General features: G+C 39.5%; 1 protein-coding gene across 1 annotated transcript in view; it reads right to left on the reverse strand.

The window, feature by feature from the left end:
- The window catches only part of LOC109913870 (glutamyl aminopeptidase), a 65,112-nt gene that overhangs the window by 33,265 nt on the left and 7,162 nt on the right, over positions 1-24,685 (reverse strand). Inside the window, exons 3-5 of the mRNA XM_048597643.1 lie at positions 2,885-3,026; positions 2,221-2,352; positions 1,206-1,326 (exon numbers count right to left, since the gene is read on the reverse strand). Coding sequence (XP_048453600.1) covers positions 1,206-1,326; positions 2,221-2,352; positions 2,885-3,026 — 395 coding nt within the window. The remainder of the gene's footprint in view (positions 1-1,205; positions 1,327-2,220; positions 2,353-2,884; positions 3,027-24,685) is intronic.

The raw sequence follows: 24,685 nt of genomic DNA on the forward strand, positions 1-24,685 counted from the left end.
AGTGTGGGTTAATATTGCCAACATTAAACTGGAGACAACAAAGGCGAGGTTGGAGACAGGTAAAATAAGAAGGAGCTGCAATATCCAGGTCTCCTGGCAGTGGGGAGGATGCGGACAGGGATTGCCAGACCATTGGGCCACAATGACTGGGAGATAGCATGAGGCTGTGGTGCACCAGCTGGGTATCGAACTGGGGATGCCAGTCTATGCCAGTGGGTTTGGGTGGTCAGGCTGAGGAAGTTATGGGGAAGAGTAGTTGGTCCTTGAAAATGCCCCAAAAGCAGGATCCCAGACCCCACCCAAACCAGATTATGCTTAGAGTTTGGAAGATTTCTTTGGTGGTCTCCTTAAAGGATGGCATTCGCCCCCACTTTTGTCCTCACTCAGACCAAGGCAATACGCCTGCAAAGGCAACTGGCTACACAAGTGGTTCAATTAGGCTTCTGGTGGGTTGCAGTCCCCCAACTTTCCCAGCAGTGACAAAGTAGTATCACAAGAGTTGTTCTGGTACAGGAGGAGGCCATTTGGCCCATCATATCTGCACCAGTTCTTTTACCAGTGCCCATTTCCTGCTTTTTCCCATATTCTTGCACGCCATTACTATCCAAATAATCATCCAATGCACTCTTGAATGCGTCAATTGAACCAGTGTCCATTACATTTCCAGGCAGCACATTCTACACCATGACTACTTGCTGTGTGAAAAATGCTTTTTCTCACATCACCCATGCTTATTTGCGCATCACTTTAAAGCTATGGCCTCTTGTATTTTTTTTCTTTTATGAGCAGGAATACCTTCTCCCTTCTGTCCAGCCCACTCCTGATTTTGAAAACCTCTATTAAAATCTCATCACAGCCTTCTTCCCGACAAGGAAACCAGTGCCAAACTTTTTCAATCTATCCTCATGACTAAAAATCTTCATTCCGTGATGCACGTTACCATTTTCTTATTGAGTAGTATTGATGGCTAAAGCAATTGAAGCTTAATTAATCTGAGAATCCTCCTTCCACCACTTCTCTCTACTGTCAAGAGGAAAAATATAAATATATAATTAAATAAAAACAATTATTTGGGGATGGATGGAAAGATAATTCAAATTACTGACAGAAACAATGAATGAATCATTACATTTTCTGTTCTTTTATCATGTTGCAATATGATAATCATTTGTAATTTATAAGAAAGAAACTTTTTGGAACAGTACCTAATTTAGGAAGTGAGTAATTCATGTTAAAATATTGTTCAAAGTAGTCAAATATATTTTTCATTGTATCTGCTGCATAAACTGCTGTCTTATTCTGTTCAGGCTGGACATAAATTCTCAGCTGAAAGGCAAACATACAAAAAAGTAGATTTAAACAAAATATACAGTGTTCCTAAATTCAGTTGATTCTCTAAGAAAACCTTTGTGCCCTTATGTATTTCACCATCGATATGTTCCCTTCCCTAAAAGCAATCCAATCTCAGGCATGCAATGCGCTCCATTATGTTTTTTAAGTCCTTGCTTTTTCCCTTCCTCTCCTGAAGTTTATTTCCTGAACCGAGGCTTCCCAGGTGCCACTTGGTCACTCTTCAGAGAAACTGATAAACGAGTGTGTGAAAAAGATTGCTTGACTATAGGAACACCCCAGCTGAACCTGATATGGTCACCTTGAAACATACAAGCTCCTGTAATTTCCCCCATCTTTGAATAGGAACCAGAAGCAGCAAGCTTGGCTGGTGTCCAAACACTAATGTCAGTATCCCAGCTGCTAAGGCCAGCTAACTCAGAATTGTCAAAAGTTTGATCCAAATTCTTTGCTGTTATGTCTGGCTGAGCTCTGCATATTATTAAAGTTGCTAGGTAGAATCATAAAGTTAACACCTATGTTGGTGTCTCAGTGAGAATTCTGTTGAAACATCACAGATCTATTTATGGCACTGAACTGATTGGTGATTCTGACCAAGCAACACAGTGGGCACAATTTTGCCCTGTTGCACTGTTGTCCAGTTCACATTATTGCACAAAGTCAAAGTTACCCCCACTGTCATTGCAATTTGTTTCTGCCAGTTGCATTATCAATTACTCATTCTTCTTTTAAATACTTTGCAATGATTGCCACATGAAAGAAACATATCTTGGGAGCACGAGGTAAGTTTGTGGTTTTGCAACATCAAAACACTCAAACTTACTTCAGCATTAAAACGCTAGCTTGTTCTCAAGACATTAAACAACTCACTGGGACTCCTCTTGATGATATCCTTTCCTCATGCACAAACTGATGAACAGCAAAACAGACCAAATAGGTACTCATTGGAACAGATGTTTTAAATATAGTTTTTTTCTGGTCAGCACCCAAGGATTCCACTTTCTGGAAGACAAAGAAACTCAGTAAGTTGACTCTCATGTACCATAACATACCTGTACTTTGGTTTGTTTCAGTGCTTTTACATCTGTCACTGTACTAATACAATACATCCATATTTCTCCCAATATATAACAGATGTCACAGTTTAAAGTGTGAAAAGTATAAAAGACAGCGATAAAACTAATTATTTCTGACAGATCAAGACCAGAATTTTTAAAGCTTCCTTCCCCCATCCCAAGGACAGAATCTAAGGATTTACAATTTACTACCATTTTACAGAAACTTCCCATTTTTGTCACTTCCCAATAGACAGTATTTGAATAGTAGGCTTAAAAGAATGGGCTACATTAAATACAATACCATTTCAGCAAAGGGAGGCTGCAGATTCTAGATTATGTATAAACGGAAGCCAAGGAGAGCAGTGGCAAGAGAAAAGTACTGATGAAACATGCTTTCAATTTTCCTATAAACTTATTTGTTCATATAGTTCATCAATTGCTACATCAATTTAATTTTTGAATTGTCATACAATTACCTCAACTGGCATGTTTGAAAGTGCTTGATACATCACATTATGTATTAAAGAGATGGTGTATGTCGCTTTCTTGTTAGGTTCGTCAAAACATGGGAAAGATTTTCGTGCATCTGTTGGTTCATGGTCTGTAGCTGCAATGCTCCTGTTAGAAAAACAGCAATTTAAATGGATAATTAAGGAAAATCAGAAAAATTGAAAGCAAAACCACTCAGATAAATACTTTCTGAAAAGATTTTCCAATCAGGTGTACAATAAAATACGGGTAATGGGGCAAATAAAGAAGCAGCTTGCAGTAAAAAGGCAAAACCCTCCTCTTCTGAAATTTATCATTTTTTAAAAGGAAATTACTCTATTTTTGACTAACACCCACCAAATACATGCACATGGACAGAACTTTACACTCAATATCTGCCATCAAATAGCACAAGTGCATGATTTCTTGTTATTCATAGTTTAATTGACATATTTGATGATCTAACCGTAAATATCAGCAAGAAGATAAGGTACCTGTGATAACCAAAATAAAGTCCATGGGAATCACTAATCTCCCTGTGGAGCTCGAGGAGTATGAGTTCCTTTGGTAACAGGCAATGGCCCAACTGGAACTCATCACCTGAACCCTTTATAAAGCGGAGACAGTTTTTAGTCATTTGAAAAATCTTTTGCTGTGTTCTTGGCTGCACTTTAGCCCTACACTCCTGATCTTTGGGTGTCTGGTGAGACGAGTGTAGGCAGATCGATGGAAATCTCCTCTTGAAGTCTGGCCAGGTTGGCTATAAACAGGTCCAAGAAGCAGGCTGTGGAGGGTGTCGTCTCAGTCAACTGTCTGCCCCTCTTCCAAGGTTACATATGTGCCTGGGGCTCCTTGGAGAGACAGCACATGGTGTCCCTCAATGCTCTCACTGCCTTTAGAGAGAGGTGGGCACCACAGGGAATTCAGTGCTTTATTCCCCTCTCCAACGTCATTTTGATTTAGTCCCTTCCTGCTCTCCCTACATTCCCCTTCATTTTTGATGGATCACATGCCTATAATGGGCTTTGCTTGTAAATATCTAATTGGCCACATGGGTGTTTTACTGGTGGCGGTTAGTGTTTAAAAAAGAAAATTAAAAAAGAGAGTCACGGTGATTTTGGTCGTGGGAAAGTCACTCAGTTGCTGTATTAGCAATTTTGGGTAGATAAGAGACCCTGGATGGTGCCAATGCTAGGTTGGTTAAAGTAAATAGGAAATTGTAGCTTCAAATTCCAATGGTGCCTTTGCTTCACTTTAGGAAGGGCTCTTGTGGTGCAGTGGTAGTGCCCCTGCCTCTAAGCCAGGAGACGCAGGTTCAAGTAACAGCTACTCCAGAGATGTGTAATAATATCTCTAAACGAGTTGATTAGAAAATATGAAAAATCAGATCTGGGAAGGGCTTAGGTACAGTGGTAGCGCCCCTACTTCTGCACCACAAGGCCCAGGTTCAAGATCCATCTGATCCAGATGTGTGTAATAGCATCTTTGAACAGGTTAATCAAAGGGAAAAAAATATTAAGTAGACTCAGAGGGCTCTTGTGGTGAAGAGGCAATGTCCCTAACTGTAAGCCAGGTGGTCAAGGTTCAAGTCCTACCTGGTCCCGAGGTATGTAGTAACATCTCTAAACAGGTTGATCAGGAAATAAATAGTATAAGTCCTAGCCTGGGACTAGCTTATGTACAGCACGAATAGAGGCACTATTTTGGTGTTCAGAAACAAGTACCGTTCCTATTCAGTCGGGTTTCCTGAGTTATTATGGAGCCAACCTTCAGCATGAATTTTGTAACTTAAAGTGCATTAATGCAAATGTTTTTGCTGATAATAGTATTAAACCAGGAAACCTGGTTTCAAGTCCCACCTACCCACTCCAGAGGTGTGTAATAACATCTCTGAACATTGATTAGGAAAATATAGAATGCCAACTGATTAGGAAATTCCTCCCTTTGACTGACAATATTTTTGTGCTACTTACACAGGAGTTTAACAAGAAAGCTTTCTGTATCTCTCACTTCTCTCACAGTGAATGATGAGTGAATATATTTTTCACTGAATTTGTTTACTTTGAAGGAGTATTTGATTGTTTAAATTTTCAAACTCAAATTCTAAATGAAGCCTGAAAAAGCATTCACGACTGTAGACAGTCTTTTTTCAAAAGTCCAGTTGACCAATTACTCTGATGCCAAACACTGCACACAATTAACATGCCTGAAAACGCTGCAGTCATTTTCTTATACCTGGTTGTTCAGAAGCAATAACAAATGGTAAACAGGATACTATCATTGCAAGCAATCACTTTATTTGGCAGGAAACAACATTAGAGGCATTTATTTTGCTTGCTTCATTAATAATATGTAGTCCCTAAATCAGAGGAGAGCATGCAAAATTTGTTCCACAAGCCAATTTCTGCTTATCCCACCAGAATTAACTCTGGTCAGTCCTCTTTCATTATTAATTGCTAATGATGACAGAGGTTGTTGATGGACTTTTCTTGTGTCAACCCTGTTACTGCTACTTCCGAGGACCGTTGGGGATGGGTCTGGTATGACCCAGGATGAGACTGTAATAGCCCAGACATTATTCCACAGGGGCAGAGGGCTTTGTAGAGATAACTTCTCTTCATTTCCCACCCCTCACTTGCTGAGACTTCAGTCTTGACTGAACTACTCAGTGGCAATGAGACATTTTTCCAATTGTTGGTAAGAATCTGATGCTTTAACCACCAATACCAGTTGTTCTGATACTCCTGCCATTCCTTCCCTTCGGTGATGGCAGAGTCACTCTTTGTGACAGCAATCAGTTTCCTGCCTTCATCTCCCAGAAGAACCTGCTTTCCTTGTAGTCAGAACTTTTGATTCATTCAACTTGACTCATATGTCAGCTTCAAGTCAGACTGGCTACACATTTTGCACTGCCTCACCACCTACTGCACAAGAGCAAAGTCCACAAAACTAGTTTGGCATATAGGCTGACATTTCAAAGTTGCAGAATAAAAACCGAACAAACAGTGAATGCTGTAAATCAGGAATAAAAACAAAGTTGCTGGAAAAGCTCAGCAGGTCTGGGAGCATCTGTGAAGAAAAATCAGAGTTAACGTTTCAGGTCTGGTGAACAGAGGAAGGGTCACCGATCCCAAAACGTTAACTCTGATTTTTTCTTCACAGATGCTGCAAGACCTGCTGAGCTTTTCCAGCAATTTTGTTTTTACTTCAAAATTGCAGTTGAGTTGGTGGTTACTGCAGAAGAGTATCAGCAATCACTGAAATGTTATACTGCTTTTCATTGTTGATACCATATTGTTCCAAATAATCTGTCCGAATCCAAATCTAAACTACCCACCATACAGGTAGTGCGAACGTAACACTTCAGAGTCCAGATTAATTTTATAAAAACATCTGTAAAACATACATGCCAAGATAACCTCATAGAGGGAGTCAAATATGAATCTGCAATCCAAATACATTTGCAAAAGTTACTTAAGAAGAGATATTTGCAGCAAGAATAAATCAATTGTCATTTTCTTTTATGCATATTTAAATTGCTTTAAAACTGTCTGCTCTCCATTTATTGCTTGCAAGTCTCCCATGTTGCATTCTGTCACTAACCTACTGTTGCCAAGGAAAGAAATATGGAAGGAAGAGACAGAAAAAAGAAACCTATCCATAACATTTACTTTACAAAGATGAAAGATTTAATTGTGCATTCTGCTTGGAGTTATTGTGCAAACACCGGCATGATTTTGAAAGGCTACCATCATTTTGAAGCTCCATTAGAACAAATTATAACAAATCTCAGTCTCATTCAGGTTTCTGATGGATAAGAAAATGGGTAATAAACAGAATATTTTGAAAACTAATCCTTTAGACTGGAGTTGACTATTTAGAAATACTGATGGTAATACTAAAGATGTGCTTTTATAGAAAATGGTTTCATATTTTAAATTACTCAATCTCTCCATTTAAGTAGAAAATATCAACATTGAATCAGAATCCCTACGGTGTAGAAAGAGGCCATTCGGCCAATCGAGTCTGCACTTACCCTCCGAACAGCACCCACCTTAACCCCTACCCTATCTCCATAACCACGCATTTTACCACAGCTAACCCACATTGCCTGCACGTCCATGAAGATTACAGGGCAATTTAGCATGTCCAATCCACCTAACCTTCACATCTTTGGAATGTGGGAGGAGACACACACAGACACAGGGAGAATGTGCAAACTCCAATTAGACCATCACCTAAGGCTGGAATTGAACCCAGGTCCATGGCATTGAGAGGCAGCAGTGCTAAACACTGATATCATATTGCCAACGTAAGAAGGAAATGTTGCACCTGAATTGGAAAGGGACCAATATCATGGTGGCAAGATTTGCTAGTGCTGCTCAGGAGAATTTAAACCAGTGGTGGGGGTGGCTAAAGAGATAGTGAGAAAAGAGATAAGTCTGAGGGTGGTACAGTGCTTTAGAGGACCAAGTCAAATGGTCACGGCAGGCAAAAACAAGGCAGGGAACTAGGTAAGACTGACAAATTGAGCTGCATTATTTCAATGAAAGAGGTCTGACAGGTAAGGCAGATGAACTCAGGGCATAGTTGAGAACACAGGACTAGGACATCATAGCTATTAGAGAAACGTGGCTCAGGAATGGGCAGGACTGGCAGCTTAACGTTCCAGGGTTGAGATGCAAAAGAAAGGATAAAAAGGGGGGCAAGAAAGGAAGGGGAGTGGCGTTTTTGGTTACGGATAAATTTATGGCTGTACTTGGGGAGGATATTCCTGGAGAACATCCAGTAAAGTTATATGGTTGGAACTGAGAAATAAGAGAGAGTTGATCTATATTGGGATTGCACTGTAGGCCCCCCAATAGCCAGCAGGGAATTGAGAAGCAAATATATAAGGAGATCTCAGATACCTGTAAGAATAATATGGTTGCAAAGATAGGGGAATTTAACTTTCCAAACATAGACTGGGACTAAAATAGTATTAAGGGCTTGGATGGAGGGGAATTTGTTAAGTGTGTACAAGAAAATTTTCTTATTCAATATGTGGATGTACCTACTAGACAAAGAGTAAAACGTGACCTACTCTTGGGAAATAAGACAGGGCAGTGTCAGTGGGGGAGCATGTTGTGGCCAGTGATCATAATTCTATTAGTTTTAAAATGGTTATGGAAAAGGATAGACCTGATCTAAAAGTTCTGATTTAGAGGAAGGCCAATTTTGATGGTATTAGGCAGGAACTTTCAAAAGTTGATTGAGAGAGAGTATTCGCAGGGAAAGGGACCTGATCAGGTGTATCCCAGAACTTTATGGGAGCTAGGGAAGAGATTGTTGGGCCCCTTACCGAGACGTCATTGATAACCACAGGTGAGGTGCTGGAAGGCTGGAGCTTGGCTAATGTGGTGCCATTATTCAAGAAAAGTGGTAAGGAAAAACCAGAGAACTATAGACCAGTGAGCCATCAGTGGTACCATCAGTGGTAAGTAAGTTGTTGGAAGGGATTCTGAGGAACAAGATTTACATGCATTTGGAAAGGCAAGGACTGATTAGGGGTGGATGACATAGCTTTGTGACTGGGAAATCAAGTCTCACTAACTTGATTGGGTTTTTTGAAGTGCCAAAGAAGATTGATGAAGGCAGAGCAGTAGGCATGGTGTATGTGGACTTCAGCAAAGCGTTTGACAAGGTTCCATATGGTAGACTGGTTAGCAAGGTTAGATCACATGGTATCCAGGGGGAGCTAGCCAATTGGATACAAAACTGGCTCGAAGGTAGGAGATAGCTGGTAGCGGTAGAGGGTCATTTTTCAGACTGGAGCCTGTGACGAGTGATGAATCATAGAATCCCCATAGTGTGGAAACAGGCCATTCAGCCCGACAAGTCCACACCGACCCTCTGAACAGCATCCCACCCAGACCCGTCCCCCTACCCTACTCTACATTTCCCATGGCTAATGCACCTAACCTACACATCCCTGAACACTATGGCAAGGATCGACTGCTTTTCATCATTTATATAAATTATTTGGACATGAGTATAAGAGTTACAGTTAGTAAGTTTGCAGGTGACACCAAAATTGATGGTGTAGGGGACTGTGAAGAAGGTTATCTCAGAGTACAACTGGACCTTGATCAGATGGGCCAAAGGGCCGAGGAGTGGCAGATGGAGTTTAATTTATTTAGATGTGAGGTGGTTGCAGTTTGATAAGGCAAATCATGGCAGGACTTATACAGTTAATAGTAAGGTCCTGGGGAATGTTACTGAACAAAGAGAACTAGGAGTGCAGGTGCATAGTTCCTTGAAGGTGGAGTCGCTGGTATTCAGGGTGGTGAAGAAGGTCTTTGGTATGCTTGCCTTCATTGGTCAGTGCATTGAATATAAGAGTTGGGATGTCATGTTTTGGCTGTACAGGACATTGGTGAGGCCACTTTTAGAACACCACGTTCAGTTCTCGTCTCCCTGCTATAGGAAGGATGTTGTGAAACTTGAAAGGGTTCAGAAAAGATTTCCAAGGATGTTGCCAGGACTGGAGGGTTTGAACTATAGGGAGAGACTGAATAGGCTGGGGCGATTTTCCCCCAGAGCATCAGAGGCTGAGGGGTGACCTTAAAGAGATTTGTAAAATCGTGAGGTGCATGGATAGGGTGAATATACAATGTCTTTTCCAAAATTAGAGGGTACAGGTTTAAGGTGAGAGGGGAAAGATTTAAAAGGTAGCTAAGGGGCAACTTTTTCATGCAGAGGGTGGTGCGTATATGGAATGAGCTGCCAGAGGAAATGGTGGAGGCTCGTACAATTACAACATTTAAAAGGCATCTGGATGGGTACACGAATAGGAAGGGTTTACAGGGATATGGGCCAAATGTTGGCAAATGGGATTAGATCAGCTTAGGATCTCTGGTCAGCATGTACAAGTTGGACCGAAGGGTCTGTTTCCAAGCTGTACAACTTTATGACTATGTGAATTAGATTTATATACATGTCTAATAAAACTCAATACAGATGGAAACAAACTTCATGATAACAAACCCAAGTACCAACTAACTTCACTTTATACCTCCCTGAATCCCTTATAGTCAACGTCTACATGTCTGCAGTGACACCTTATATCAATAGAACATATTAAAGCATTGGATTCAGCAACAGGCATGCTGAGACAGGGGTGAGATTATGCAGGTAGAAATAGGCACAAATCTGCTGTTGGGAGCTTCTCAAGATCAAATTAAGACATCAAGTCTGCAAACAGACTAGATTAATCAAAGACTGTGCCCAAGGAAAGATGCTTCAAACAAATAGATTAAGCACTAATATTTGGAAATGCAGACGTGTATAATAATATCACTGCTTATTGTATAACATCAGTGAAATGCTACAGAAAGGCACTTCACACTTCTGTGAAAAAACGGCCGTGGAGGATTGAGTTTGGGCTTAAAATCATGTTATTCTAAATAATAAAAATAACACATTTGGGTCGATAACGGTTTCCAATTTCTTCTGCAGGGACAGCTTTATTAAACATTCTATTTGTATGTTTCAGAATTGACCCTAAATAAGTCGATATATCCAGGTGCTGTTATGATCCAGGAACAATGATGGGAAATAACTTACTGAGAAGGCTTGTTTAACAGGGTCCCCTCCCTGTCGAAACAATTATCACCAATGTTTACATTTTATGCTTTCAATATGGGTTTTAAGAGGTAGACAAAATTGATTTAAAAATTCTATTAAAATAAAGCAAACAAACAATTTCAATAACCAAGTTCTACAGAAGTTGAAATGAGATATTTGTAGTTCTGTAGCAATGTAGTTCTGTATTTCTTATCTGTTACAAGATCCCAATAAATATTAAAATATGTGTTTTTGGCAAAAGCTATGAAAATTGATAAGAAAATAGTGAATAAAACCTGTTGCATCATAATGAAAGTAGTTAGAGCAGTAATGCATAAGTGAACAAAAGAGGTGGATTTAAAAAGTGTTTTCTTATTTTTACATCGCTACCATATCAAATGATTAAAATCTATAACATTTATTTATTTAAATTTTCAGTTATGATGTATATATGCCTGTCATCAAGAACTATGTGTCTCCTGTCCCCATTTGACTCTATTAACTCTAGTGAAGAAACAGACAGACAACCTTGATTTTGGTTCCATCATAAGATTGTTGTCGTTAACAAGGCCTATTGGCACAGGCAGCCCTAAGTTGCTAATACAAACATAACTGAAAAGAGCAAAAAATAACTATGTGCATTCTTGCATAACATCAGGACATTGCAAAATATTTCCAGATCATTGAATTCAGTGATTTCAATATTTAAGTGTAGTGATTGTTGTAATGCAAAGAAATGTAGTGGCTTCTGCCCGAGGTCCCAAAAACAGCAGAGAGAAGTGACCAATTAATCCATGAGTGACTTGGTTAGGGGATACATTTTAGCCAGAGCACCACCATGGTAGGACAGATATCAAACAATGATGAGTCAGAATACAGGAAGGACATAGAGGGCTTGGTGTCGTGGTGCAATAATAACAACTTTTCTCTCAATGTCAGCAAAACATTGACTTCAGGAAGAAAGGAAGAGGACATACTGCTATCTACATTAACGGAGCTGAGGTGGAGAGGGTCAAGAGTATGAAGTTCCCTGGGAGTGATGATAATGACAATCTGTCCTGGACTTCCCATGTAGATGCGATGGTCAAGAAGGCACATGAATGCCTCTTCTTCCTCAGACGGCTTAGGAAATTCGGCATGTCTATAAGGATCCTTTCCGACTTTTACAGATGCACCATTAGAAAGCATACTGCCTGGGTGCAAACGGCCTGGTACGGCAACTGCTCTGCTCAGGGCCGTAAAGAACTACAGAAGGTTGTGTGCACAGCACAGACCATCACAGAAGCTACCCTTCCATCCATGGGTTCCATTTATACTTCTTGTTGCTGCGGAAAGGCTGCTAACATCATCAAAGGCCCCTCCCAACCCAGTAATGCTCTCTTCCATCAGGCAGAAGATACAGATGCTTAAACACACGCACCAACAGGTTCAAGAACAGTCTCCTCCCTGCCGTTATTAGACTGCTGAATGGACTCTTTAACTGCAAATAATGATGATCTTGCTAATGTTGATCTTGCTTTGCGCACCTTCTGTGCAGCTGTAACCTTGTATGCCTCACTCTGCTAAGCACCCTATGATCTGCTTGTCCTTGTTTGCTATGATCCGCCTGTACTGCTTGCAAAACAAAGCTTTTCACTGTCCTTAGGTACATGTGACTACAATAAATCAAATCAAAACTCTGCTGCACTGCTCTGAATAGTGCCAGTGAATAGTTTATCCACACCTAATTGAAAGATTTATCTGCCTTTTTTAATATTTTATCTGAAAGATACCTGAATTAATGTACCAATATCATTCTGATTACCCATAAAAATCTGCCATTACATTTACTGCATTAAATATTTCTATATATTTGCATACATTTTTGAATTCAACCCATTTCCTATTTGAGTCTCTTTTTAAAGAAGGCAAGAATCATTCAGTACATTTCTAACTTGTTTTGAGACATGCATCTCCCAGCAACAATTATGTTAATGGTTAGAGAAGTGCTCTTTCACGTAAATCCTCATTTTCGTTACTAGCAGTCCCCGCTTTACAAATGTTCAACTAACAAATGCTGGTATTCAATTAAAAGTAGGGCCTTGGTTAGTCTTTTAGAACCGAGAGACATTGAGGTTCAGGTAAATAATTCTTTGAAGTGTGCATCACATATAGACAGGGTGGTCAAGAAGGCTTTTAGCACATTTTCCTTTATTGCTCAGACTACTGAGTACAGGAGTTGGGACATCATGTTGAGGTTGTACAGGAAGTTGATGAGGTCTTTCTGGAGTACTGTGTGCAGTTCTAGTCTCTCCATTATAGGAAGGAGATTACTAAACTGGAGAGGGTTCAGAAAAGATTTACCAGGATGTTGCCAAGAATAGAGGGTTTGAGATACAGGGAGAGGCTGAATAGGCTGGGACTTTTATTTACTAGAGTGTAGGAGGTTGAGGGGTGACCTTATAGATGTTTATAAAATCATGAGGGGTATGGATAAGGTGAATAGCAGGTGCCTTTTCCCTATGGTTTAGTTTGGTATTATGGGTCAGCATGGATTGGTTGAACCAAAGGGTCTGTTTCCGTGCTGTATGATGCTATGACATACAAACGTGATCCCATATGACAGTGTAATTTTAAAGATTGGACATACGAATATTTCTTGCTTTAGGTGTCCTGAACTGCGTTTCAACTTGCAGACAAATCAGCCAATGAATGGATTCAGGAATGGAACCCATCTGCAATCCACAATCTGCCTATATATCAGATGTTATGATATTCTTGACCTCTTGTTCTGGCCAAATCTGGCAATGTGACTTGATTTATTTGGATGCAATCAACATCCTGTCTGGTAAAGCTGTCAACCATTGCTCTGGACAACACAACAGCCATTATCTACAGTTTTCCCAATATGCTTTGTAGACAAATCTCACAAAATGAAGTTGAAACCTTTGCACTCTTAGAGGCATTCTGTCAACATCCTTCTCATTCTGTTGAGAAATAAAAATGTCTTCCATGTTGGCTTTTGTTATCTGAGGATTAGTTGTTATGCTTTCACCGCTGTAGCCCCCAAAACATAAATAAATAGATTATTTGAAGAGTACACACCCGTCATGAAGTGTGAGGCCTCTTCTTGCAAGTGTTTTAAAACTGCACGCAGTCCCTGATCATGGGATTCAATGTGGAATTCCCCACTCTGAAGTTAGTCTGTTTTTGGGAATGGTTAATTAGTGATAGAATATCTTCCATAACAGCGGGTGCTAGTTAGTTGAAGCTTCCTGGAGCGGTGTGATGGCTGACTCCATTCAGGAGATGCAAAAGACAGTTGAACTTTACCATCTCATGTATGATGTTTGGTCTGTTGCCAAAATGAAAATCTTCCACCAACCTTCCCTGGGCCAGTTGACAGTCCCCCATGAAATCTAGGCAGACAGTGGGGCTCCTGAATATATGTGCAGCAAGCAGCTCATATCCCAAGGGACTGCCATCGATGACCACCAGTATACAGTCAACTGTGTCAGCACTGCCTTTCCTGTGACAATCTGCCTTTGACAAAAGGGGCCTTTGGAAGCCAACAAAAGGTCCTGGTCTATATGACCGATATGTTGATCACTCTCTTCTACTGCAACAAAACCTGAGCTGTCTACCGCTGTCATGTTAAGATCCATAAAAGCTTCCACAAGCAGTGCCTGCAATGAATCCTGGAGATCGAGTGGAAGGACTGCCAGAGCAACATGAACATCCTCCGAGAGGGTCTGCTCACTAGCATCAAAATACTGTTCCTGATGAACCAACTCTACCGGCCAGGCCATTTTGATACCCAAATACTGCATCCTTTGGCAAATACACTTTTCTCAGCTTTCTGTTGGCCACTCTCGAAGGAAAGCCAAAAGGGTACTATGCTTAAGGTTGCCCTAAAGCACAAAAGCATTGACTACTAACTGGGAGGAGAAAGCATCTAATCATTTGATATGGCACCTCCTGATCCATCAAGACAGAAGCCATTCCGAGACTTAGCAACTCAACTATGACGTGGAGCAGTGGCAGAGGAAATAAAAAGGAAAGGCAATGCAGGGATGCTGTTTCCATTTCCCAACACAACAGCAATGCCCCATTGCAGGAGAACATGTGGATCCAAAATTGGGCTCCTCAATCTCTAAATATTCAGTTAGCCTGAAAGACATCATCCTCAATACTGAGGGACTGCTAATGTTGGCTTCCCTTGAGCCATTGTCTCATGGATCATCATGTTATCATACATATGATGCAGCAAAGACCATGTAAGATATTTGGTATCATTCATTATAAAATTCTCTGGATCAGATGCAATTCCAAACAGTAATCTGTTCAAAGAACTCTTCCAAAAGGAGCTATTAATGTGGTAAGCAATGTCGATTGCTCATTCAATCGTATCTGGCAGAATCCGTAAGTTTTAGTTCTTTCAAGTGACTATTAATTTTTATCCTGTACTACTGTTTCTAGATGTTCCCCACCATTAAGGTTAAATTCGCTGGCCAGTAGTTGATGGTTTATCTTTATGCCTTTTTTTGAACAAGTTCATAACATTTAGTATTCCAATGATACCACACTAGAGTCTAAAGATGACAGAAAAATTATATCCAGTGCCTCTATAAAATTCATTCTGACTTCCCTCAGTATCCATGTTATACATCCTATTCAAGTCTGGCACCTTGTTCACTCTAAAGTACAACAGCCTGAATAAAGTTTCTTCCCTACTAATTTTAAGTCCTTAGAGTGTCTCTCCTTTCACCACAGTATGGACCAGATTCCGAGCAGATCAAGAAAGATTCAAAATATTCATTTAATATGTCAACCACGTCCATCTCCATGAGTAAATCCCCCCTTTGACTCCTGATTAGCTCCACTCCATCTTGTGTCCCTGTTTTAGTCTTTTTTACTCTACAAAAAGAAGACTTTTTATACAATCAGTCTCTCTTATATGCTGCTTCACTTCCTCATGAAAGTTTCCATTCTCAGCCCGGTTCGCAGTCAAGTGTAATTTCTCTTCATTTCTATCTCTTTCATTGTCCATCGAGCTTAGGATTCATTTTCCCTTGGTTTACGTTTCAGGAGTATGGCGAAAATGTTACCTGTGGTGAGAAAGAGGGGGCATGAGGATGGTGCTGTATGCCACAGCCCACACTGTTATGTTTAAATGAGCAATAAGTAAATCAGGCTGTTCAATATTGGTACAGGGAGGCATAGTCATTCAGACACTCAGCAACTCTAAAACTTGTCCTTGCCTGAACTCTTTTTTTCTAAAGAAAGCCCATTGCTCTGAGAGATAGTAAGAACAGCCGATGCTGGAGTCAGAGATAACACAGTGTGGAGTTGGAGGAACACAGCAGGCCAGGCAGCATCAGAGGAGCAGGAAAGTTGATGTTTCGGGTCGGGACACTTCTTCAGAAATGGGGCCATTGCTTTGATACCCTTTTATACATTAATCTTTGATTTCAACTCATCTGGGTGAGATCCATTCTCATCCCATTGAAAGTGGCTTTCCCTGGTTAATTATTTTTAAGTTTGATTGTTCCTTATCCTTTTCCAGAGCCAGCTTGAACCCTATGATACAACGATCACTTTCCCCTAAATATTCTTCTATTGACACTTGGTCAACCTCATTCCTAAGAACGAGGTCTGGCGCTGCTTCCTTTCTCATTGGCCAGGAAACATGTTGCTGCAGATTTTTTTTTCCTCTAACAGTCTAGGAACTCTTGCCCACCTTTGCTCCTTACCACTACTATCCCAGTCTATAGTCAGATAATTTAAAGATTCACATTATAAAATGTGATAATCTATTGTTGTTTCGTACTCCAGACCTTGAGAACTAGCAGAAGATACAGAAACTTGAACACACACACCAACAGGTTCCAGAACAGTTTCTTCCCTGCCATTATCTGACTGTTGAATTGACTCCCTAACTTCAAACAATGTTGATCTTGCTTTGCACACTCCTGTGCAGTTATGCCTCGCTCTGTCTAAGCACCCTATGATCTGTATATCCTTGTTTGCTATGATCTGCCTGTACTGCTCACAAAACAATGCTTTTCACTGTACTTAGGTACACGAGACTACAATAAATCAAACCAAATATTGCTGAAAAAGACATTAATGGCTATAAAGGGTGCATTCTCTATGGCAATGCTTCTACAAATCAGAATCCACTTGGCAACCAAGCAGCACTCTCCTCTTTGCAATACTGGATTTTCTTATGAATTTGTATTTCTTGTGAAGTGTCTTAATGAGTGCTAGATGAAAAGCTTCAACAAAATGTGCCTTTTTCTCAGCAACACCATAATTCTTGCACCTCTCAGCAATTTCCTTGTAAATTAGTTCTACTGCATCTGTCCCACTAGTTGGTGGCCAACAGATGACATTGAACAATGTAACTAACTTTAGTGTTCCTTAGCATTTGTTCAATAAAGGAACACACTTTGTTAGCTTGTAGTGCCATCTATTGTTGAATTTTTAATATATAAAAAGATCACACAACTCCATTGTTTTAAACTGCCAGTAGATCAGGACCATACATGTTCCCAAGAGACACATATCATGCAAAAAATTCAGAATGTTACCATAAAATCTTATAGTTTATTATTACCTGACATATGCTGATTCCATTAAAATGTAGCAAATGTTTTATGTGAACAGATAAATGGAGCTGGGGTTAACATAAGGGAGTTTCTGAAACTAGAGACTGTTTTCCTCATTTATTTTTAGACAGATCATCAAACCAGTTCACCTTCAGGAAGAGGATGCTAACATTTGCCTATACAACTGGATCTTATTATCTAAAAATGGTAGCAACTGCACGTGTATAATTAAGCCCAGAAATTGCTGTTCAAAAGTGTCCTGCTCAACTACAGAATAAATTCACTGGAAAGTGTTAGATGTCCATTCAATGTGAGTATCTTTTCAAAGGCATTATCATCTTTACTGCCCCTTTGGTGCCAAAAATTAACTTTTACAAATATTATGCATCAGTCCTTCAGGTTTTTTTTATAGTTGCCGGAAGCTTCAAACAAAAAAAATGTTTCTTTTGATTGTTTTTTTCTTTTCTGTCTCTATTAGTATGTGAAGTACCACATCAAATTGCATGTTTAGTGTATTCTGTGGTAAATCAGGTATCAAACCAGGTAACTTTTCACAAAACATTTAGAGGAACCTTGAATATCTACTTCAAATGCTCATAATTAACTGTGACCATGTTTTTTAACGGCAATAATGAAGAGTACTGTACACCCCACCATTATCTCTGCTGTAAAATGTGGAGACGGTCAGGTTCTCAGATGCCTGTTGCCCCTGTTGTGGTACTGTGGGTGCACCACATGGACTGCATCACAGTACCACCTTCACAAATGCAGTCAAGGACAGGCAATAAATCTAAATACTCACATCTTGTTAAAAGGAATGATAAAAAGGAAAAACAGAAGTGATCCCATTATCTTTATTTCTCTAAGAACTATCATTGTATACTCCTCTCAAGCCTGAAGAAGAAAAAAACGTTTCACCACTACTCTCCACTTTCCAACCTGGGTGAATAAATGCATTCTTACTGTCCCTTTCAGCCTGTGGAGTTTAATTCTGCTAACAAGTCTATTATGTGGTACTTGGTAAAATGTCTTTTGAAACCCGTACACAGTGTCAACCGAATGCCATCAATATTCCCAATTTCTTCAAAATTAATACATCAAAATCAAACATAATTTGCCCTTCACTACTGTGTGCCGTCATTCACTTACTGGTTTTCCAAAAGTATGAAGTTTGCCCTAGATTCGTGTTTCACCATTGATGGTAAGCTGACAGAATTTAGCTGCCAGATTTATCTCACACTCCTGTTTTTGTAAATAAAAGGACTGTAGCAATTTCTCAAGTTCTTTGGCATTACTCCTATATCCAAGGAAAATTTGCAGACCATGGCCAGAGCTCCACAAATATCATCCTTTTCTTCTTTCAGTAATGTCAGATACAGTCTACCTAGACTGCATGACTTTTCTAATTTGAGAGCTGCTTATTTTTGATATATCCAGTCCCACGATTGTCCTTTAGCACACAGACACCAGTTGACGGATAGAACCGGAGCCCATCGTACTGAAATGTTAAGAATTTATTTATAAGACAGTTACAAATTTCAAGCACATGCCTCCTAATTACCACTTCAGTCTATGTCCACTCAGGCACAAATGAATTCCCAACTACAAATACGAAATTAACTAATTTCCTTTTCTTTCTTTAAATAGAAAAATTGTTTGTTTGCAACCAAAATTTCAAAACATATCAGAAACCTCCATATTTTGTACAAAACATTAGATTGTGAAACACTCTTTCTCTAACAATTCACTTATTCTGTTGTACATGCACTTTTTGTGAAATGGACAGTTAATAACTTGCATCCATCCTTTTTTTTTTTAAGAGATTTCCTTTTGTTCTAACATTTGCTTCAACCAGTAAGATAAATCTGTACCCTTTTGTCAGTTACTTTTGATGGACTGTAGATTATTCCGCAAGAACTACTATTTTCAGTATCCTCATTGTGCAGAATATCATTTTAAAAATTGAGAAAAAGAATCACATTGTTTCAGCAGCCAAAGTGCTTCAACCAACCCTTTTTTCTTAGTTTCCCAAACTCAAGAACATTTTTTCTTCTCATACATTAGAAATATTGTGAAACCAACTGTAGTAGAATATCTAGTTATAAGATTAGTATGTGTAGTGTCAATGAATGAGTTTTATGTTCTTTGGGTCATTTAACGACAAACATGCAAAACATTCTTGAATTTTTATTTAAAAAGGGTTTTATTTATGCTTAAAACATTCTCTAATTTAGGGAATCGCATTTCCCACCATCCCATCAAAATGATGATCTGTTCTAATCCAAATGCCGAACCAGTTCAATTGGCAACAAGTTCACAATTCCCCATCTTAAATTTTCAGTGATGATTTAGAATGTTTCACAGTGACAGGAATAATTGTCTAAAAAAATAGATTTAATAATTTAAAAGTTATTGCAGACCTATTGCTTGCTACTAATATAATTTCACAACACTTCAAACTTGACTCCCACTTGAAATGTTACTCTATTCTTATGAATAACATTCTCAAAGTCACTAGTAACATTATAAGAAATCAGCAATATACATCATGACAATGTCTGAAACCTGTCTCTTTCACAACACCAATAACACTTTGAAGGATCTGTTTTGAATTGAAAACAGTTTATTTTCAGAAAAACACACCTTTTTGAAAAGTATTGAAAGTATTGTTCAAGCCACAGATGTGTTTACATAAAGTTTCCATTGTTCCTCTCCAACCATTCTTTCTCAGAGCTGTTTCCAAAATATACCTCTGAAAATTATCAAATGCAGCCTTTGTTTTTGTTGCCTGATATACTCTCAGATGCACGAGCTAAAAATATTTTGAGATTGCTTTTCCAGATAGCATTTGTATCACCCAGCCACTGTTCAAGTCCCCAGGCACCAGCTGCAGGAAATTTTGCAGTGCAATTCTATCCATGTGGTAGCCCTTTTCTGGTACCTCAAAATAAACTCTAAACTCTCCCCAACTACTTAAGTCCCTTTGTACTGACTCTGTCGAGTTAATCCTCAAATTTATCATTAGCCGCCAAAATCAGAAGGGCTTCTGCTTCTTGCTCGTTGCAGACACTAACATGGTCATTGTTTCATTGTCTAATCCACACAAATTCTACTTTCATACCTGACAAAATAACTATGGGGATATCTCCCTCCAGTGTGTTATCATTTTCTGATGCAAGAATCATTTTTGGATCTGCCATGAGCACCTGCTGTTTAATTTCCTCTTTCTCTGTTCATAGACCTTGCAAATGACCCATTATTCTGAACATTCAACCAATATTTGAACTTACCAGTATTTTTTTTTTCTTGCACGTTCCACAATTGTAGCATCTCTCTAGTCAATAAAATTTCCTTAATATGGGACAGACAAGTAATCAGCCAGGGCAACTGCTTATGTGATAACTCCGGCATGCATGCCATAATAAACAGGTCTTATTGCCACTATGCAACTATGTTCTGCTCCTCAAATGTCGTTACAAAGCTATTCATTAGTTGACACACTAGGGGCATAATTTTCTTCTATCAATTGCTCAAAGTCTGAGATTTTGTAATTTACTCTAGCTAAGAGGAATGAATCCAGTCAACATGGCAATGAAGCTGTTAAGTAGACATTGTCTTACTATCTCATAACCTTACCAGGATTTTCCATTCCTTACTACCCCTCTGTTCTAAAACACAAAATTGCCTGAATTAAATTCTGTATTGGATGGCCTTATGTGATGCCTCAGCTGTAATAAAACCCTAGCTCCCTGGATGTAAAACAATAATGGGAATAAACTAATTACAGTACCTTTAAAGGGTAAGACTACTGCACACCATAAAATACAAGTTTGGATTTCTTTAGATTAGCGAATTGGAACCATCAACACCAAACATCTGAAGTAATTTCTCATGTCAAGGCAGTTGCCCAATTCCAATATGGTTGATCAGCATTTGGGCAGCATCAATTCATTGTTCCCAATGCAACTCCTTTCACACTGTCTTTTAGCTGCACTATTCATTATTTCAGGCAGCTCAGAACTTGTGATTATTGATCAGAAACTTGGCTGGTGTCCAACAAATAACTGCTACCAGTTTCTCTATGGTGTTGTTTATAACAAATTACCTAATTATTCTCATTAAGCATTATTCTAGAAATATTAAATTGGTTCACCAGGCACACAGCTTTTGTCCAACATCTACAGCAGCCACCTAATTTAAGTAAGGTAGAGAAAGAACAAGAAATTATAGATGGGGTAAACCCAAAATTGGTAGTAGGTAAAATGCTGGAGTCCATTATAAGAGATTCAATAGCGCTAGCACTTGGAAAACAGTAACAGGACTGGATGAAGTCAGCATGGATTTACAAAAGGGAAATCATGGTTGATAAATCTACTGGAGATAAGGGGAGGCAGTGGACGAGGTTTACTTCAAGTTTTAGAAGACTTTCAACAGAGATGACAAAAGAAGCAACGACAACATGGAAATGTGTTTTTCACATAGTGCGAGTAGTGAGGATCGGGAATACAGTGCCAGCATGCATGTGTGTGTAGTGCAGGCAGGTTTAGTCTAGGCATTCAAGAGGAAATTGGACTGTTATCTGAAAGGAGCAATGTGCAGGTCATTAGGGAGAAAGTTGGGAGTGGAAGCTGGTAAGTTGCTCTTAAAAGAGCCACTACAGACATGTTGGGCTGAAGGGTTTCCTACTGTGTTGTAACATTCTGGAATTGTGCAAGAAAATTACAGAAATGTACAAACATTATAGTGTAGTTATACTGGGGAATTTTAATTATCCAAATCTACACTGGGATAGTGATGGTGTAAAAGGCACATTGAGGCAAATATTCCTAGATTGTGTTCAGGAGAAATTTTCTACAGCTGTAGGAGGTACTGTTAGATCTAGTTCTTGTGAATGAGTTGGTAAAGTAGATAAAGTTTCAATGGGGGAACGTTTTGGGGACAGTAATTGTTGTATCAAAATGTTTAGGATTACATGGAATAGAACATTGAATAATCCAGAGTAAGAATAAATAACTGGGGAGAATTGACTTCAACAATAGGACAAAACTGGAGCGAGGCCAGATAGACACAAGTTAAATGTTAGTGGGTGTCAGGTAGAAGATACAAATTGATAAGGTTCAGATGGGAGGTAAAATAGCAAGTAAGAGAAACAAACAGGGATTCTGAAGAGAGACTGGCAACTAACATAAAGAAAATCCCAAAGTATTCAATAGGCATATAAATAATGAGGGTGGTAAAGGGAGCAGTGAGGCCAATTAGGGACCAAAACAAGAATTTACATGTGGAAGCAGGGCTAAGGGTGGAAGTATTAAATGAATAGTTTGCATCTCTCTTTACCAAGGGAGCTGCTACTACTCAGGCCATGGTGTCATAGAGAAAATTCAGTCACCCAACATTCAAAATTGATAAGGAGGTGGTACTGGATAGACTATGTGTACTTAAAGTACAATATGCTAGAACCTGAGTCACTGTTTAAAAATAAGGAGTCATCCATTTAAGACAAAGTTTTTTTTTTCTCTCAGCATCACAAGTCTCTGGAACAGTGATGGAAGCATAGTCTTCAAAAATTTTTAAAGCAGAGAGATTCTTGATGAGCAAGGGAGTGAAAAGTTACCATGTTTAGGTGGAATTGTGGAGTAATAAGACCTGCTATGATCTTACTTAGTAGCAGAGCAAGCTTCAGAGGCTGAGTGACCAACTCTTGCTCTTAATTTGTATGTTCATGCATCTGATTTTCAATGAAGACTTTGCATTAATTTTCAGAAAAAAAAGGTGATATGAGCATCACTATCTGGGAGGCAAACTGAAATATTAGATGAAGCTAACTTAGGATATTAAGGGGTTTGTTACAAAAGTCTAATTTCATGATTTATATTTTAAGAGTATCGATTAGTTTGGAGATTGAAATTGTTTTATGTAAAATAATAGAAAAGCTTGCTTTGAGAAAGCACTAAGCAGACCTGAAGTAATTACAATCCAAAGGGTGGCCTGTGTTAATTTAGACCGTAAGACTATAAGACATAGGATCAGAAATTAGGCCATTCAGCCCATCAAGTCTGGTCTGCCATTCAATCATGGCTGATAAGTTCCTCAACCCCATTCTCCCACTTTCTCCCCGTAACCTTTGATCCCCTTGATAACCAAGAACCTATCTGTCTCAGTACTCAATGACCTGGCCTCCACAGCCTTCTGTGGCAGTGAATTCCATAGATTCACCACTCTCTGGCTGAAGAAGTTTCTCCTTAGCTCCGTTATAAACATCTTCCCTTTACTCTAAGGCTGTGCCCTCGGGTCCTAGTCTCTTCTACCCATGGAAGCATCTTCCCAACATCCACTTTGTCCAGGCCATTCAGTATTCTGTAAGTTTCAATTAGATCCCCCCTCCTCCTTCTAAACTCCAATGAGTACAGTCCCAGAAGACAAGGGAGTGTTGCTGAACAGAGACCTTGAGAGCGCAGGTTCATAGTTCCTTGAAAGTGGAGTCGCAGGTAGATAGGATAATGAAGGTGTGCTTGGTATGCTTACCTTTACTAGTCAGTGCATTGTGTATAGGAGTTGGAAGGTCATGTTGTGGCTGTACAGGACATTGGTTAGGCATGCAATTCTAGTCTCCCTGCTATAGGAAGGATGCTGTGAAACTTGAAAGGGTTCAGAAAATTTACAAGGATGTGGCCAGGGTTGGATGGTTTGAGCTATAGGGAGAGGATGAATAGACTACTTTCCCTGGAGCATGGAGGCTGAGGGGTGACCTTATAGAGATTTATAAAATCATAAGGGGCATGGATAGGGTAAATAGAGAAGGCCTCTTCCCAGAGTCAGGGAGTCCAGAACTAGAGGGCATAGGTTGAAGGTGAAAGGGGAAAGATTTAAAAGGGACCTAAGGGGCAACTTTTCACGCAGAGGGTGGTGCATGTATGGAATGAGCTGCTAGAGGAAGTGGTGGAGGCTGGTAGATTTACAACATTTAGAAGCATCAGATGGATATGGGACTAGATTTATTTAAGATATTTGGTTGGCATGGATGAGTTGGACCGAATGTTTCCATGCTGTATATCTCTATGACTCTAAGAGACTAGCATATAAAATTAAAGTGTCGGATTACCTTTAGCGTATTGACATGGATAGAGAACTGGTCAGCAGACAAGAAACAGTGAATAGGAATAAATGAGTCATTTTCCTAGTCGCAGCCAATGACTAATGGGGTACCATTGGGATTAGTGCTTGGACCCACAGCTATTGACAATGTATATTAATGATTTAGATGAGGGAACCAAATGTAGTATCTCCACATTTGCAGATGACACAAAGCAGGGTGGGAGGGTGAACTGTAAGGAGGATGCAAAGATGTTTCAATGTCTCTTAGAGAAACAGAATGAGTGCAGAGATGCTTGGCAGATGAAGTATAATGTGGACAAATGGGAGGTTATCCACTCTGCTAGAAAAATCAAGAAAGCAGATTATGATCCCGAGATAGTAGGAACTGCCGATGCTGGAGAATCTGAATATAACACGGTGTAGAGCTGGATGAACACAGCAGGCCAAGCAGCATCAGAGGAGCAGGAAAGCTGATGTTTCAGGTCGAGACCCTTTTTC

This window comes from Rhincodon typus, chromosome 1 (genome assembly GCF_021869965.1).
Source record: "Rhincodon typus isolate 14 chromosome 1, sRhiTyp1.1, whole genome shotgun sequence".
NCBI classification, from domain to species: domain Eukaryota; kingdom Metazoa; phylum Chordata; class Chondrichthyes; order Orectolobiformes; family Rhincodontidae; genus Rhincodon; species Rhincodon typus.